This window comes from Grus americana, chromosome 5 (genome assembly GCF_028858705.1).
Source record: "Grus americana isolate bGruAme1 chromosome 5, bGruAme1.mat, whole genome shotgun sequence".
Taxonomy (NCBI): domain Eukaryota; kingdom Metazoa; phylum Chordata; class Aves; order Gruiformes; family Gruidae; genus Grus; species Grus americana.
In genome coordinates this window covers 11,128,096-11,142,401 of record NC_072856.1, presented here as the reverse complement: position 1 = coordinate 11,142,401, position 14,306 = coordinate 11,128,096, and the positions used below count along the sequence as shown (strand labels likewise).

General features: G+C 43.0%; 1 protein-coding gene across 1 annotated transcript in view; it reads left to right on the top strand.

Annotated features, from left to right (window-relative positions):
- The first annotated feature begins 2,118 nt into the window (after window positions 1-2,118).
- PARVA (parvin alpha) overlaps window positions 2,119-14,306 on the top strand; it is a 71,439-nt gene continuing 59,251 nt past the window's right edge. The window contains exon 1 of the mRNA XM_054827487.1: window positions 2,119-2,415. Coding sequence (XP_054683462.1) covers window positions 2,280-2,415 — 136 coding nt within the window. The 5' untranslated portion in view covers window positions 2,119-2,279. The remainder of the gene's footprint in view (window positions 2,416-14,306) is intronic.

Here is a 14,306-nt window from a genome sequence, read left to right as displayed (position 1 = left end):
AGCCCTATATTGACATCTATGTATGGTCATTTGGGTCCAAATGGAGATTTAGTTGAGTATTGCTCTGTTTGTAAATGCCACAGATTCACATACATATAAAAATGGCTTCACATGTTTGTTTCTCTTTCTTTTGAACTAGTCTGTTATTATTTATGTTTTTAAAATTATTCAAAACTGTTCATATCCTAATCCATACAGTGAGAAAGTAGCACTTGTGTAAAAAGAGATTAATGTGTGAAATTTGGACTATTCTGCAGACAACAGCCCCAAGACACAATCGGTACTAGGAGCCAGAGAGCACACGTAAGGAAACGAGAGATTGTGCTAACGGCTTGGGCTCATTGCTGCTTTTAACTGATGGCAGTATGGATGAATGAAGTTTTTCTCCGGGGCATATACTAACTGCATGCAACAAATACGCATCGATGTTTACCCCTCATCAGCTAACCAATGTTAGCGGCTTGTAAAAACACAACAATTATTAGCTGATTTAGAAATATCCTCATGGTAATTTCATTTCACTTATTATGCCTAATAGATAGCTAGATATTTGCATGAAGTGTGCGTGGCTTTTTGCCTGAATTGTTAATCGAGTGATTAAGTGGTAAGTGAAAGTAGTGCATCCAGATGACATTAATGCTGTTCCAATCCTGGGTGCCTCCTGAACCAGTCACAGCAAATTATTGGTTTTAAAGATACTTCTCTCTTAAGCTACTCATCTGCAAATCAAAGCAGGACTGGTATAGGCAATCTATCATGCTAAGTCACCTTTCTTTCCCGCTGGCTTTTATACTGGTCTGACTACAACGGTTGGTTTCTTTTGTAGAAGTGGATATGACGATGCCCACCGCTGCTGACCACAGATGTAGCTGAAACATACGGGCAGAAGAGCTGCTTTGCAAAATGTGCTCAAGACTGAAGTGTATGTAATAAGCTTGAACTTTAACTTGCATAAAACTACTTGGCGACGCTTTATTACATCATTAGTTCTTTTCTATCTGTGTTAACCACAGGGTGTAGAAACATCTGCCTGCATCTGTGACCCCCCCCATCCTTCCAGAACCTTCACTTATGAATAGTTATGGATGAATTGAGCCATCTGAGCCCTGGTCCTGCCTGTCTATACCTGTGTTTAACTTTTGGCCGTGTTAACTAGTGCTCTCGTGTGTGATCACCTACATTGGTGCATTTGACCAACCAGCCTGAGTTAGTGACTGGCTCCTCTGCAAGGCAATGCAAAGGCGGATGGGCCATTGGGCGAGGCACTGTCCTGTGCCTCAGTGTACAGCTGGCCACCCAAAAAGTGGTGGGTTCCCCAGCCAGGAAGGGAGCATGGCCTTCATACCACCCTGGGGCTGCAGGCCTCCTGAGGCCCAGCCTGGCTCCTGCTACCAGGCTTTCTCCTTCCCAGAGCTGTGTGAAACACCCTTTTCCTGAGCTTGAAGGACCAGATCCCGCAGGCAGGTTAAACAAGGACCTTTGGCCCATGGCTGAACGCCCTGAGAGGGGCAGGTAGGGGTGGCCATTGGCCTGAGGAGGGGTGGCTGTTGGACTGAGGAGAGGGCCATTGAGCTAGGGAGGGCTGTTGGGTGACTGTTGGACAGAGTAGCGGGGGCTGTTGAGAGGTCATTGAGCAGCTGTTGGGCTGAGGAGGAAGCCAATGGGATGAGAAGGGGGGGCCGTTGAGCTAGGGTGGGCCATTGGGTGACCATTGGGTTGAATAGTGGGGGCTGTTGAGTGGCCATTGGGCTGGGGGGGGGGGTGTTGGGGTGAGGAGTGGCTGTTGGAGGGAGAGCGCTGGGTGGCTGTTGGGCTGAGGTTGGGCAGCTGTTGGGCTGAGTGGGCTCTTGGGCTGAGAAGGGGTGGCTGTTGGGCAGCCGTTGGGCTGAGGACGGGGCCGCTGAGCTAGGCGGGGCCATTGGGTGACCGGTTGGCTGAGGAGTGGGGGCTGTTGAGCAGCCCTTGGGCGACTGTTGGGCTGAGGAGGGGGCCGTTGGGCTGAGCAGCCGGGGCCGTTGAGTGGCCGTTGGGTTGGGGAGAGGGGGGGCGTTGGGCTGAGGAAGGAGCCATGCGAGAGGAGCGGGCCCTCCCCGGCGGGCGCTGAGCGGGCGGGAGGGCGGGCGGGAGGGAGGGAAGGAGCGGGAGAGCCGGGAGAGCGGAGCAGGAGCTGCCTCAAATGCTTGAAATAATTCCGCTTCCGTTCAGAGCCGGGAGCAGCCTCCCACGGCATCGGGGCCTCGGACCCGTCTCCTCCATCCCCGGGCGCCGGCTGGGCCATCATGGCAACCTCCCCCCAGAAGTCCCCTTCTTCTCCCAAGTCCCCAACCCCTAAATCTCCCCCGTCCAGAAAGAAAGATGACTCCTTCCTGGGCAAGCTCGGCGGCACGCTGGCGAGGAGGAAAAAAGCCAAAGAAGGTAAAAATTACAGGTTTGCACGTTTCCTGGGAGTTACCTTAAAATAGGGGGGGAGGAGGGGGGAAGAGGAGGAGACAGGGGGAGAGGAAAAGGCTCTGGGGAGCGGGAGGAAGGGGCTGACTGGGGAAGGACGCGCGGGGTGGGGTGGGCAGGCGAGCAGCGAGGGAGGAGCGCGCCGCCTGGTCCCCGTGGCTTCGCCGGGACCGGGCGGGGGCCGCGGCGCCTCTCCCCGGTACCGCTCCCCAGTGCCAGCGCGTCACGGCGGGGGAACGCGGGCGGGCGCCGACCGGGAAACACCCCACCCACCCTCGCTGCCCCCGCTAACGGCCCCCGCGCCGGGGCAGGCTGTGCGCTGCGGCCGAGGCGGGCCCGCCGCACCGCGGGCCGGGCGGCGGCGGGGGGGAGCCGCGGACGTCGGGCCGGGTGAAGGGTGCCCTCCCTCCGTCTGAGGGGTAGTGCGGAGCTCATAGTGCCGGACTGGGTCAGAGAGGGGCAGGACAGGACGGACTGTGGTGCCCGGGCTGGGGGAGGAGAGTGTTTCCTCGCAGTAGATGAAGCGCTTCGGCAGGCGAGGGCCGCGGCGGCCTGCGGGCCCACCAGGCCTGCGGGCCCGTGCGCCTCGCAGCTCCGCGCAGCTGGGGAGAGCCTGAGGCTTGGCCAGGTTGCGGGCGGTGCACGTTTTGGCCGCGCCTCGCAGCCTGTCAGGAGTGCTTGCCTTTCAAGTTATGGTGCAAAACCCCGAAAACTTGATGCTTAAATCCTCTTTAACTCGTAATGTGTTGCTTTATATTGGTGTACAGCGTGGTCAATACATATTGCTCTGAGAAAGCAGTGTAATGCACACGACTGATTTAATGTTTGTAATAGTATTCATTCCTCAAAGGCTTAAAACTTAACTTGATTTTTCTTGTACTAAGCAAAAGACGCTTGCCTCGTGACAGTGGACCTTTGCAGAATACTGAGCATGTACAACAGTCTGGTTCTTTATCCATACATGTGAATTAATATCCACCCCCTACTGAATCTGCCTATTTAAAATCCCATGAGACAGAGAATTGGAATTTAACCTCACTTGCCCATCCTTTTCACATCTGATCTTAATTTAAATATGATGCAAATAGTGCCAAAGTAACAAGTCACTTCAAAATGGCTTTTCAAGCAACGTTCTTTGCTTGCAAGTGTGAAGAAGGGTATGTTATGCTCAGCAGACCCTTGCTTCTGATGTGTACGTGGGTAATGAAAACAGGCATGGTATTTCAGAGTAGCACAAGGATGATAGAACTTTGGCGAGTATAGCGTGTCACTCTGTAACTATCACGTAATTTTTCTGAGATGCATGGTCTTGCTTTTCAATTAAAATGCATGTTGCACTATTGTGCTCACATTATTTGGCTTTTTCTGGTCATTGCAGATGGCCCAGAAGTTGATGAAATAGTAAATAATGGCAAACTTTATTAGTTACCCACTTTGTTATATTATTCATTAGGGTATTCGTGAATATTAGCGACATTGAACTAGCAAAAATTTCCTGTGATGAGGCTATACTGTAGTTATGTTTAGAGATCTTTAATTTAGCCTATTTGTAGTAGATTTAGTATGTCCATTATTATTATTAAGCAACGCTATTTTCCTCATTGACAGATAGTAAGTTACAAATCTCCAGCAAACTGTTAAAGACAGCAGTTACTTTTATCCACAATCTTGTAATCTCACAAAAAGAAGTATTATGTGAAATCCTATTTCTTCTTGTTACTTCTATGTCTGTGTTAAATTTATTGACTAAAAGCTGCACCTGCCATTTCATTATCTCATCATGTTGATATTTACCCTTTTGACATTTTGGAACAACATTAGTGCTGTCCTTGAACTTTTTGTTTCCCAATTTTCTGAAGTCTATTTAAAAATAACAGTGATTTGGAGAATTTTTTTTTAACTTTGTGAGGAATTTGTTATTTGCTGATGGAAGAAAAAGTATTTTATTAAATTCACATTAATATCCTTCTTATTTCTGCATATATTTGTCACATTTCTTTAGTTGGAAGCACATACAGAGGTGAGATTGATACTGTGCTATCTTCCTTTTTTGCTTGTTTGTTTTTAGCAGATTCACATGGATTCAGAGCTGGGAAATCCTTACTGTGAAGCCTGTCTTCTTCACACTTTCTAATCTTTCGTCAACTAGAAATAAATATGAGTTTGCAAACTATTAATGAGTCACCTTGTTTCTTGTAGGCAGTGACACACACAGGTTCCATCTTAAGTTTTGCTGCCACAGTTTGTAGGGATCCAGGTGTATTTGAAGTCTAGCTAGGAACTTCATATAGGAGGTCAGGTTGCTTGTTCTTTGATTTTTTTAATTTTTTTTCTCCCTGCTTTAATCGACCTATCTAGTGGCAGGTTTCCTATAGAGACAGGTCTTGGTCATAGAGTTGCATGTAGTTATTCAACTGTTAACACACATATTAGAAAATGTTCAAGTATAAGTCATAGGCATTTGAAAAACAATGTTTTTTCTCCTGGCCATGTTTAGTCCTTCAACTTCTGTAAACTAGAATGAAGTAGTCTTGGATGGCACCTTTACTCTCATCATAATTTTTGTATAACATCAGGATCTATTCCCTGATCCAGTTTGTTAGTCTGATATACCCTGTTTTGTTGTGCATGTTGATCTCTGGTCATGTAAGGTCTCTAAATATGATGAACTGTTAGCAACTCTTTAGAAATAATGCTGTGGCTTTTTCTGTATGGGGTATTCATTTCCTCTTTTACCTACTTAGTCTTGTGCTTTGTGATTTTAATATTCCAGTAGAGTAAACCCATATTCTGGATTTCATCTATGTCGGTATGTCTTCATGAGGCAACAATTCTGATTATTCCAATTTATTGTTATCTTTAATGTATGGGTGGTAGAACAAGTATTTTTCTTTTAGATGAATGTAGACTATGCAGAAGATGCCTCTGTCATCCCAGTCTCCTGATCAACTGGGTTACAGACCTCGCTAGAGCTACTATAGCTTTTTTCCAACCTGCGCACCCTCGGCGGCTACCAAGGGGCTGCTGCACACACACCTCTGTTTTGTTCTCTGCTGCATGTCCCTCTGTTTGTGTTAAGCCAGACCATGCTCAGGATGCACACCTGGAATCAAAAACTCAGGAGCATACCTGGGTCTTACAGCTTAGCAATAGGTTGAGAAAGTCAGTGGGAATTGGGTGCTTGTGATAAATAAGGGACAACTGAAAATTTCCCTATCTTTCAGTTGGTGTAAGTTCTGCTGTTACATAGAGGACAGAAACTTACTGATTTACTTTGGTATTTTACCACAAGGTCTAAGAATTAATGTTTTTAAATAGTGCAGAAAAGTTTTATCTGTTGTAGGGAGTATACTAATTACATTTTAGTTCTATCTGTGTTATATATGTAGTTAACTGTTGTAGATGATAGATGATTATACGTGTATGGTTTTTGTATTTATGTCATCAACAGGCATTTTTGATCATTGTCAAAATGATACTTTTATATATTGCAACAATAGACCCAGTGCCAAAATGCTGCACCAAACCATTAGGAACTGAAGTGACATTATGGTGAAGAGTAATGCAGATTATTTATAAAGACAATAAAGTCTATGTAGTTTTAGATGTAGCAAAAGTAGTTTATAATACAATATAAAATGGATTCTCTGTAATAACATTTATTTATATGTATAACTATTTATAAAAATATATAGCAAGCCTTTCCTTATGAACTTCAAAGTTCTTGGGAATGGTAGGTATTCCACCCATGTTAGAGATGAGAATATTTTAGACAAGTGAAATGAATTCTGTAATATCACAGTACAAGTTGTTGACCAAAACAGAGTAACCCGAGATACTGTTACTTGAGATATCACACGTGATGTAAGCAGGGATTAGTCATACCTTAAGACACATGTTAATCTGGAAAATACATTGTCATTAAATATTAGAGAATATTTCATAAAATCTGAGATTTGGGGCTCAAATTTGCTTATGTCATCATCTGTCACATAGGATCGTAGCCTGATTTTCATTTACGGTATCTCATCACCATTGATATAATTCAAGGATGAGAACATTGTACTTAAGTCTTTCCTGTGAGAGTATGAGCAGCTGCATCTTTAAATAGTATATAAATTCTGTTAAGGTAACAAAAATGACAAATGATTAAGTATGTTTGGAATTAATTATAATTAGCTTTTTATCTAATGAGAAAATTGTGAGATAATTCTAGCATATTTGATGACCTGTTTGCAACTGAACTGTCATATGCAAAAATTATTTGCAGTTTATAGTAAGATTCTGTCCATTTCATTCCTGAAAAGCATTCAAAGATTGAGCTACCCCATATATGCTCCCAGAGGATTCCGGTCCTTATCTAGCATGAGTTAAGATGCATGGGGCAGCTCATTGTATTAGCAAAAACCAACAACAAATTAAAATTTTTTTGTAAGCTCCTTATAGTAGTCTGCATTGTGTACTGAACATGTCTATAGAAGTGCAAGGAGAGAACAGAATGACCTCTTTTTTTAGATGTAGGGTTGTGTGTTGTGTTATCTTATGAATTTTTCATGGTGGGTTCAGTAAGGTCATGTGTGATTGCCCTCCTTGAATTTTCCTGGCCTGGCAATTATAGACACAGAAATTTCACTCCTCCTAATAGCTTACCTTAGTGGAGAATCTTAAGAATTGACCCCTGACATACTAATAAATCTGCGACACATTTGGCAACAGAGAGTAAAGTTCGGAATTGCTTAAATTGCGTAGGAGCAGATGGGAAACAGACAGCTTGGGCCCATGAATTTGGTAGAGAGCAATTACTGCTCATTGTACGGGCTCAGTCGGTTTTCCAATTGATATGACATCAATTTCAGTAATTTGACTGCTCTTCTGCCTAGTCTATTTGGTGTTGATGGGCAGGAGAAGGAATTTTCTTCAAGCTTCCAGTTATGATATTTCTTCTTTTGTATGTCTTGATTTCATTTTCATATATGAGGTCACAGTAGGCTGTATTCTCTGTATAGGGAAGAGTATGTTAACAGTGTGAAATATTGCAGATTCTGCTATTTCTTGATAATAACCTTTAATTTCTTAATCTTTGTTGCCATCGTGCATTTCACAGAATAATATGAAATCAGAACAAATTAAAAATACAAATTAAGAATAAGTGTAGGGTGATGAGAGCTTTTCAGGTGTTTTAAGTAACATTTTGTCTTTCTGGAATCCATGACTACAATAACTTGTTGAGTAACTCACTGACAAAGAGATCATGCCTTAGTCTGGCTATGGGCATTTCACTATGAAAGAAATGTATTTCTTAGTATACAAGAAATGTGCTGCTGAATTTTAATTGACATATTCAAATTGTTTTCTTTGGACCTATTTCTGCAACTTCTTTTTGAGTAATGCACTACTGGTGCAAAGGACTATATTTTTTTATCAGTAATCTTTTGTTTTGCTTGTCTGTTTCTCATGTGAGAGATTCCAAACTAGCTTAAATGCTTTGCAGGCTTTTTCTTTTCTACTGCTCTCACCTGATGCTGTGTTTAAAATGCAGACAAAGCTGAAGGAAGAACTGATATACGTCCTACCATCGTATTTGCTAATATGTAGTGCAAAGGATGAAAATAGGCCACTGAATGCTAATTTCATCCTTTATGTGGTGCTTCAAAGACCGCATATAGTGTTTTCTATGAAAACGAAATGGCATGGGGAAGGCTTTATCGTCACTCTAATATCAGTACTTTTGAGTTTCTGTCTTTTACTGCAGCATATCAGTACATCATCTCTAGGCTGCCTTATGCCATCAGAATAGCTGAACAGCTGTTTTTGATGTCTGACATAATGCACTTTACTTTCCTTAGTGCGTAGCAACCGAAATGTACTTATCTTTCCCCTGTATACTGTGTTACATATTCCCGTGTCCCTGATGTACTGCCACAGGCGCATCATAGACAGCTTGCGTAGCTGATGCTGGACAAAACCTATTAGTACCACCACTGACATAATTATTGCCTTGGAGCTAGTTCTGTTAAGTAGATAAAATACTTCTGTTAAGTGGAAGGAACGTGGAAAGCAAAAAGAAAAATAGAGGGAAGGTTCACCTGATTTGTTTGTTGTCATTTCATTGCTATGAGCCTTCTGAGCACATCTACAGCATATGAAAGGAAGAGGGACTACTGAAGAGATGTTTTTTGTTTCCATCCTTTGAATCCAGATTGTTAGGGGATATCTGGGGAGGCCTCTCTGCTCTGACCCTTGAAGGGGTTGCTCAGTAGAAAGAGAGATAATTGCCTCTGAAACACTTCTGTCAGTGTAGACAGAACACCCAACTGTTACTTACGCTGTGATGGCAGTAGTCCTCCAGATGCCTCCAAAATGCACAAAGCACAGCACTGCCAACCTCTTCTCTGCCAGAGAGGAGGCAAAGGAGCCCATGGTGGTGTCTCACTGGAGGCAGGGGGACCCATGCATGCAGTAGGGGAGGTGTGTGAAGAGGACACAGAGCCAGGCTCTCCTGCCTGTTCCCGGAAGAGCACCCCCAACTGTTAAGTCCATCCAGTTGCTTTTGAAATAACTAAAGTGACACATAATTTATTTTTTCACTCTATGCATGATTAAGTTCTGAAACTTACTGCTATGGGATGTTTTGGATGCCAGAAATATTTTTTTAAAAGGGAGGGGGGCTAAAAATGGTTCTGGGTGGATTCTAGATGAAAAAAAAAGTCTGCAGTGGCCCACATGTGAATTGTGCAGGGCATCATAGACATTTCAAATTCAAATTCACAGCTATTAGGAAGCTTACACCAAGGGAAAAAACCCCTGTTGGTTTGCCTTTCCTTGCTTGTATTGTTAAGAATGCATTTGTGCCAGGGGCCAGGACCCTGGACTTTGATCTGCTGTTCTGACCCAATACAGCCATTAATACCTTTGTTCTCTGACTACCTGCATATGGACATAGAGCCACTGAACCCCATCTTTGCATTTGACTTCCAAAAGCAGCCTTAGATTATGTGGGCAAGTCAGCTGTTACAGAAGTATGCCTTTTATTTTTTGTGTTTCTTCCCACATGAGCAGTTTCTTCATTGTCTGATCCTACAGGTTTCATACAGGATAAAACTAAACATGCACAGAATGGGTTAAAGGAAGGAGTGGTGGTGAAGAGGAGCAGAGAAGCAGAGCAAGGGGTCTGGCTGTAGAAAGCAGCTGCTCTCTGAGGTGCTGCTGGGCATGGAGGAGGGACAGGGCTGGAGGGCAGGGGGAGGGAGGATGTTTGCCCGTAAGGCTGTGTCCATCCCTTCCTCTCCTCTCTTCAGCAGCAGCTGCTCCCGTCCCGTCCCCCCGCCTTGTGCTGCCTTGGTCACAGTGGTCACTGCTGAGCTCTTTAGGGTGCTGTGAGCAGACATGGATGAGGGTGCTGATGGTTTGGCAGTGCTTGTTGCTACAGCAGCTGTTCCCCATCTGTGGGGAAGGGGTGGTAGCCACAAGCTGCCAGCTGGACCGTGCTGTCATAGACACTGATAAGCTTGGGTTGCAGAATGAGTGAATAGTTATGGTTGGAAGGGACCTCTGGAGATCATCTATAAAGATTCAGGTGTCTGATGGTTCAGGATCTCAACTGAGAGAAGGTGGACTGGTCTGGTCCACCAGGTTTGTACCTCTGACTGGCCAGGTGTAGTGATGGCATGGTGACAGCATACTCCGTCAGTTCTTTTCAGTATCTACTGCAGTTGGCTAGATGCATAGCAATTATCTAGATGAAAGGTAAAAAAGATTAAAGTGGTGAAGTAAAATCAGCATTAAACAAGTAGTTGAAGAGCCTCCAGTGCTTCCAAATTACAGGACAGAGCCATGGAAAGAAGAAAAAAACCAGACACCAGCTCAGACTGATGTAACTTTATTTCAATGTTAATTTTTTCTTTACATCTCCAGATTTAAAATATACTATCCCTGATATCAGACTCATAAAAACATGCATCCAATCTTCAACATGAAGGTGGCTATAACCAAGTGAAGCTGTAGAAGAGAGTAAATATGAAGTTCTCATTTTCATCATCAGTAAAGTGAGCATGCTGTCAAGCAAATCCATAATTTTAGAACTCCAGCATTTCCCTTAGCATTTAAGGAACCTGTCCTGAAGGTAAAAGAAGACCAAGACTGACAAATAGAAAAGTTCTTGCTGGGTTTGATTACTGCTTGTGGGGTTCTACAGCTTCTGAAACCCCTCAGCTTAAAGGTCTATGCTTCTGTGACTCTCTCTTGGATAGTATTTCTGGGATATATCCTACTTTTTCTTTTCTCCCTTTAATGCCTTCTGCAACTGTTAAACCATGCCCTGCCTACAGACTGAATAGTTCAATACTGGGCTCTCTGCCTTTCTCACTGAGATTAAGATAAGGACAGTCCAGTTCTTTTGTTACTTCACTATCTCTGAGATCAAGTGCTTCCTATTATCTTAATCCAGAGTTCTGCAGTCTTTTTTAGCACAGTGCTGCTGTTGCTGAAGGAGAAATCAGCAGTTGTAGGGGCACAGTTTTTGCAAAGTAAAGCTTTAGAAAAGCAGTGGTTGAGGTGTACCTAAAATACTGTTGCTTTCCCATCTGCTGCTTTTGTCCTCTTCCTCCCCACACCAGTTCCTATTAAAATGTATGGTGCTGTTGACTTGTGTCCCTAATGATAGGCTGTTTTCTTAGCTAAACTGCAGCCAAATACAAAAAGATGACCCTTGAAAGGAAGTTAACGTTGCTCTAGGTGCAGTTCATGCTGTGCTGGGAGCAGTATGATGCCATTTTGCATGAGAGAGGATGAGCTGGAAGGCAGGATATTTTGCAGTGCTTCACATTTTCACTTGCAGCTCTTCCAAATGCAGGGCTGGGGTGGGGCTGAAGGCTTAGCTTGCTCTCTGTATATTCCTTCTGCCTTCACCGGCTTGTAGTAGTTCCTGTGTTTCTTTGAATGTGTAGCTGTACTCAGAGCACTGAGTAGCAAGGCACTTAGAACCTTGCTCTTTATATGTATCGTGATACGTTTTCTGTCTGGTGTGCTAATACTTATTAATAGGTAACATTACTTGGGTTTAATACCCTTGTCCTTCTTGGGATTGGGTGTGTACGTGTGTGTTGAGTGTGCCAGTGAGTTAATTCACTTTGGTGACCAGACTGAAATACAAACAAAAGATGTCTTGGACCAAAAGCAAAATCAGATCAGCAGCCTTATGTGAATCCTTAGCCTACCATGCAACCACCTCTTGACAACCTGTGCTCAGGCCAGAGAAAACCAAGGACCAGAAAAAAAAAAAAAAGAAAAACAGGGATGTGACTGGTCAAGAGTGAGTTGTATTGGCAGAGCTGTATTAGGAAGATTAGTCACCATCTGTTCACCCTAATCCTGCACCTGGCTCTAGACTGTGCCACTGTTCAACCAAGTGGTGATCTTACTCAAAATATTAAAGAATTGCAGGGTTAAGTAACAAGGCTCTACAGTCTCCCAAATGTTCTGCTTTGCTTTTAGTTTTGTAGTAGTCCCTGTGAAATAATTGCATATGGTGTTGTAAAACCTTCTTAACCATGAGTTAGTGATATCGCTTTTCTTTTAGCCTTTTAATTTCTCTTCATGACTTCTTATTGATGTTTATATTAACCACCACATCGTGTACCATGGTTGACAATATCTTACTCATCTTGTTTTTCTTAGATAATTACTTTTTCAAAAAAACCCACCTGTAATATATATTTCTGTGAGTAATTCTTGGTAGTTGTAGTCATGGTTAACTCTTTTTGGCTTCTCTGATTTCTGCTTAGCATAGAGCTGATCCTGTTCTTTTCCCTTCCTGTGGAGTGATAGAGCAGTCTATGGCACTAACCAGTGGTGGGTGAAATTAACCTTTATTCATAGTGAAACCTATGAAATTCCACTTGGAAAAAGGGACTTTAGTCAAGGTGGTAGGAGAGGGGGTGCAAAAATTGTCAGCGACCACTGCTCCCCTTCAGAAGCTCTGAGCAGAGACTCAAGGGCATGGTAGAGTGAGAAGCAGCTGTTCAGAATTGTAGAGATGTCCCAGACATGAAAATACAATCTCATACTGCAAAGGCTTTGAAATCCTCAGAAATCCTAAATGTAGTCTAAACATTATAATTTCCTGAATGTTTCTTTAGTATAGAGTTCATACTTTTTAATGGAATATGTGTTCACAAGAAGAAAAAGCCATTACTACATCTTTAGTATTTGTACTGAAGTCTCTTTGCCTGCCTTTCCATGCAGTAAGACACCTTTTAAGTGCTCTAATTAGAGCTGGCCTCTTGGCTTTGGTGGCTGCAGCAGTGCACAAGCAGACAATCCAGGTGAAGTTAACTGTGCTAGAAAGAGGATGGAGAAAGGGAGTTACGAAATACCTTTTTTCATATGTGTTTTTCTGTATTATCCTTTGGAGATACCAGCTTTTTGCACTAGCTGTGTTTCTTTGGTCATTTTCGTATAGTGTTTTCTTGTGTTCATTTCTACTAAAAATAGATAAAGCTCCATGTTACCAGTGATGTTCAATAGGTAGACTTCAACGTAGCCCTTTTCAGATAGTGTGCAGGTACTGACTGCTGGTTTCTTTTATATTAGGACTTTAATATTCCAGCTTCTCATTTACTGCAGAGGGAAAATGTAAGTTGCTTCTCATTGCCTGGCCGTGGGCTTTCTGGCCCTAGCTTCTAAGAGGTGCATGTTAGTGTGTCAGTGCTGTTCAGCCAGTTGTGTCTGCAATTCTTTAGCTCAGGATTGATTGTTTCCCTGGAATGACAGACAAAGACTTGGGTGTTAAGCAATCATAGGGCTATGGTGGACCACCTTCCTGGCTCAGCAAACAAGCAGGCGTCATACTTTGCAAACAGATGGATGGGGGTACAGGCAGCCTAGAGAGCACGTGTGCAGCAAGGGTGGATGTTAAGGTCAGAATTTCCTGGACAAGAATGTCTAAATTGCTGTGCCCTACTTATCCAACTGTGACCTGGATTAATGAAAGGGAGAGTTTATACAGAGAAGTACTTTGGGTACATTTAGTGAGAGAAGAGAGAGATGTTTTCTTTTGTATCTGTACAGGTGGTCCTTCTGAAGCAAGCCAAAATAAGCTTCCTCACCTGGGCAACGGCCTGAATAGGTTGGCAGGGTGTGAATCCATTTTCAATGTGTTTAAAGAAAAGCGTAACAGTTTGCCAGTGTACAGCCTTTAATTTATTTTTTCTTAACAAGTTTCTTCTTCGACCATCGAGTTAGGCTGAGGCCTAATAATTTTTTTTCTTTTAACCGTAGGCGGTTCTAAAACAGCAAACTATTAATAGTGAAATATTGGTTTAGAAGAACACTAATGCACAGGGGATTCTAGAGCAAACGAGGCAATGCTGTCAATGGTTCAGATTGTTCTTAATTACAATAATGGCATTATAGGAGCTGCAGTTGCTGTCGGGCACAAAAGAAGATAATGATAATGTCAGAGTGCTCAGAGTAAATGCAGTATAATGTATTGCAGTACTGGATTCAAAAGATGATATGCCTAACTTGTCGTCAGAGTACATGAAGAAGAAGAATGGTAAAAGGCTAGAACAGTTTTTGTTGTAACTATGTAGTTCAGGGTTTTGGGGTTGGTGGTGGGTTGGTTTTTTGGTTTTTTTTTTTTTTTTTGTGGCCTATGCTTTCAGCCTTAAGAAGAAATGTCAGGTCTCATGTGTTTAAACGGTGTGTATTAATTTTACTAGAAGGTATGGTCACATCTGTCCTCCCCACCTGGAATAAAGAAAATCACCCTTGCTTTGAGAAGGAAAGGAAACATGTATCAGCTCAGTATTTTCATACCCTCAACACATTTGATATTGATCCTATTAGAATAAAAGAAC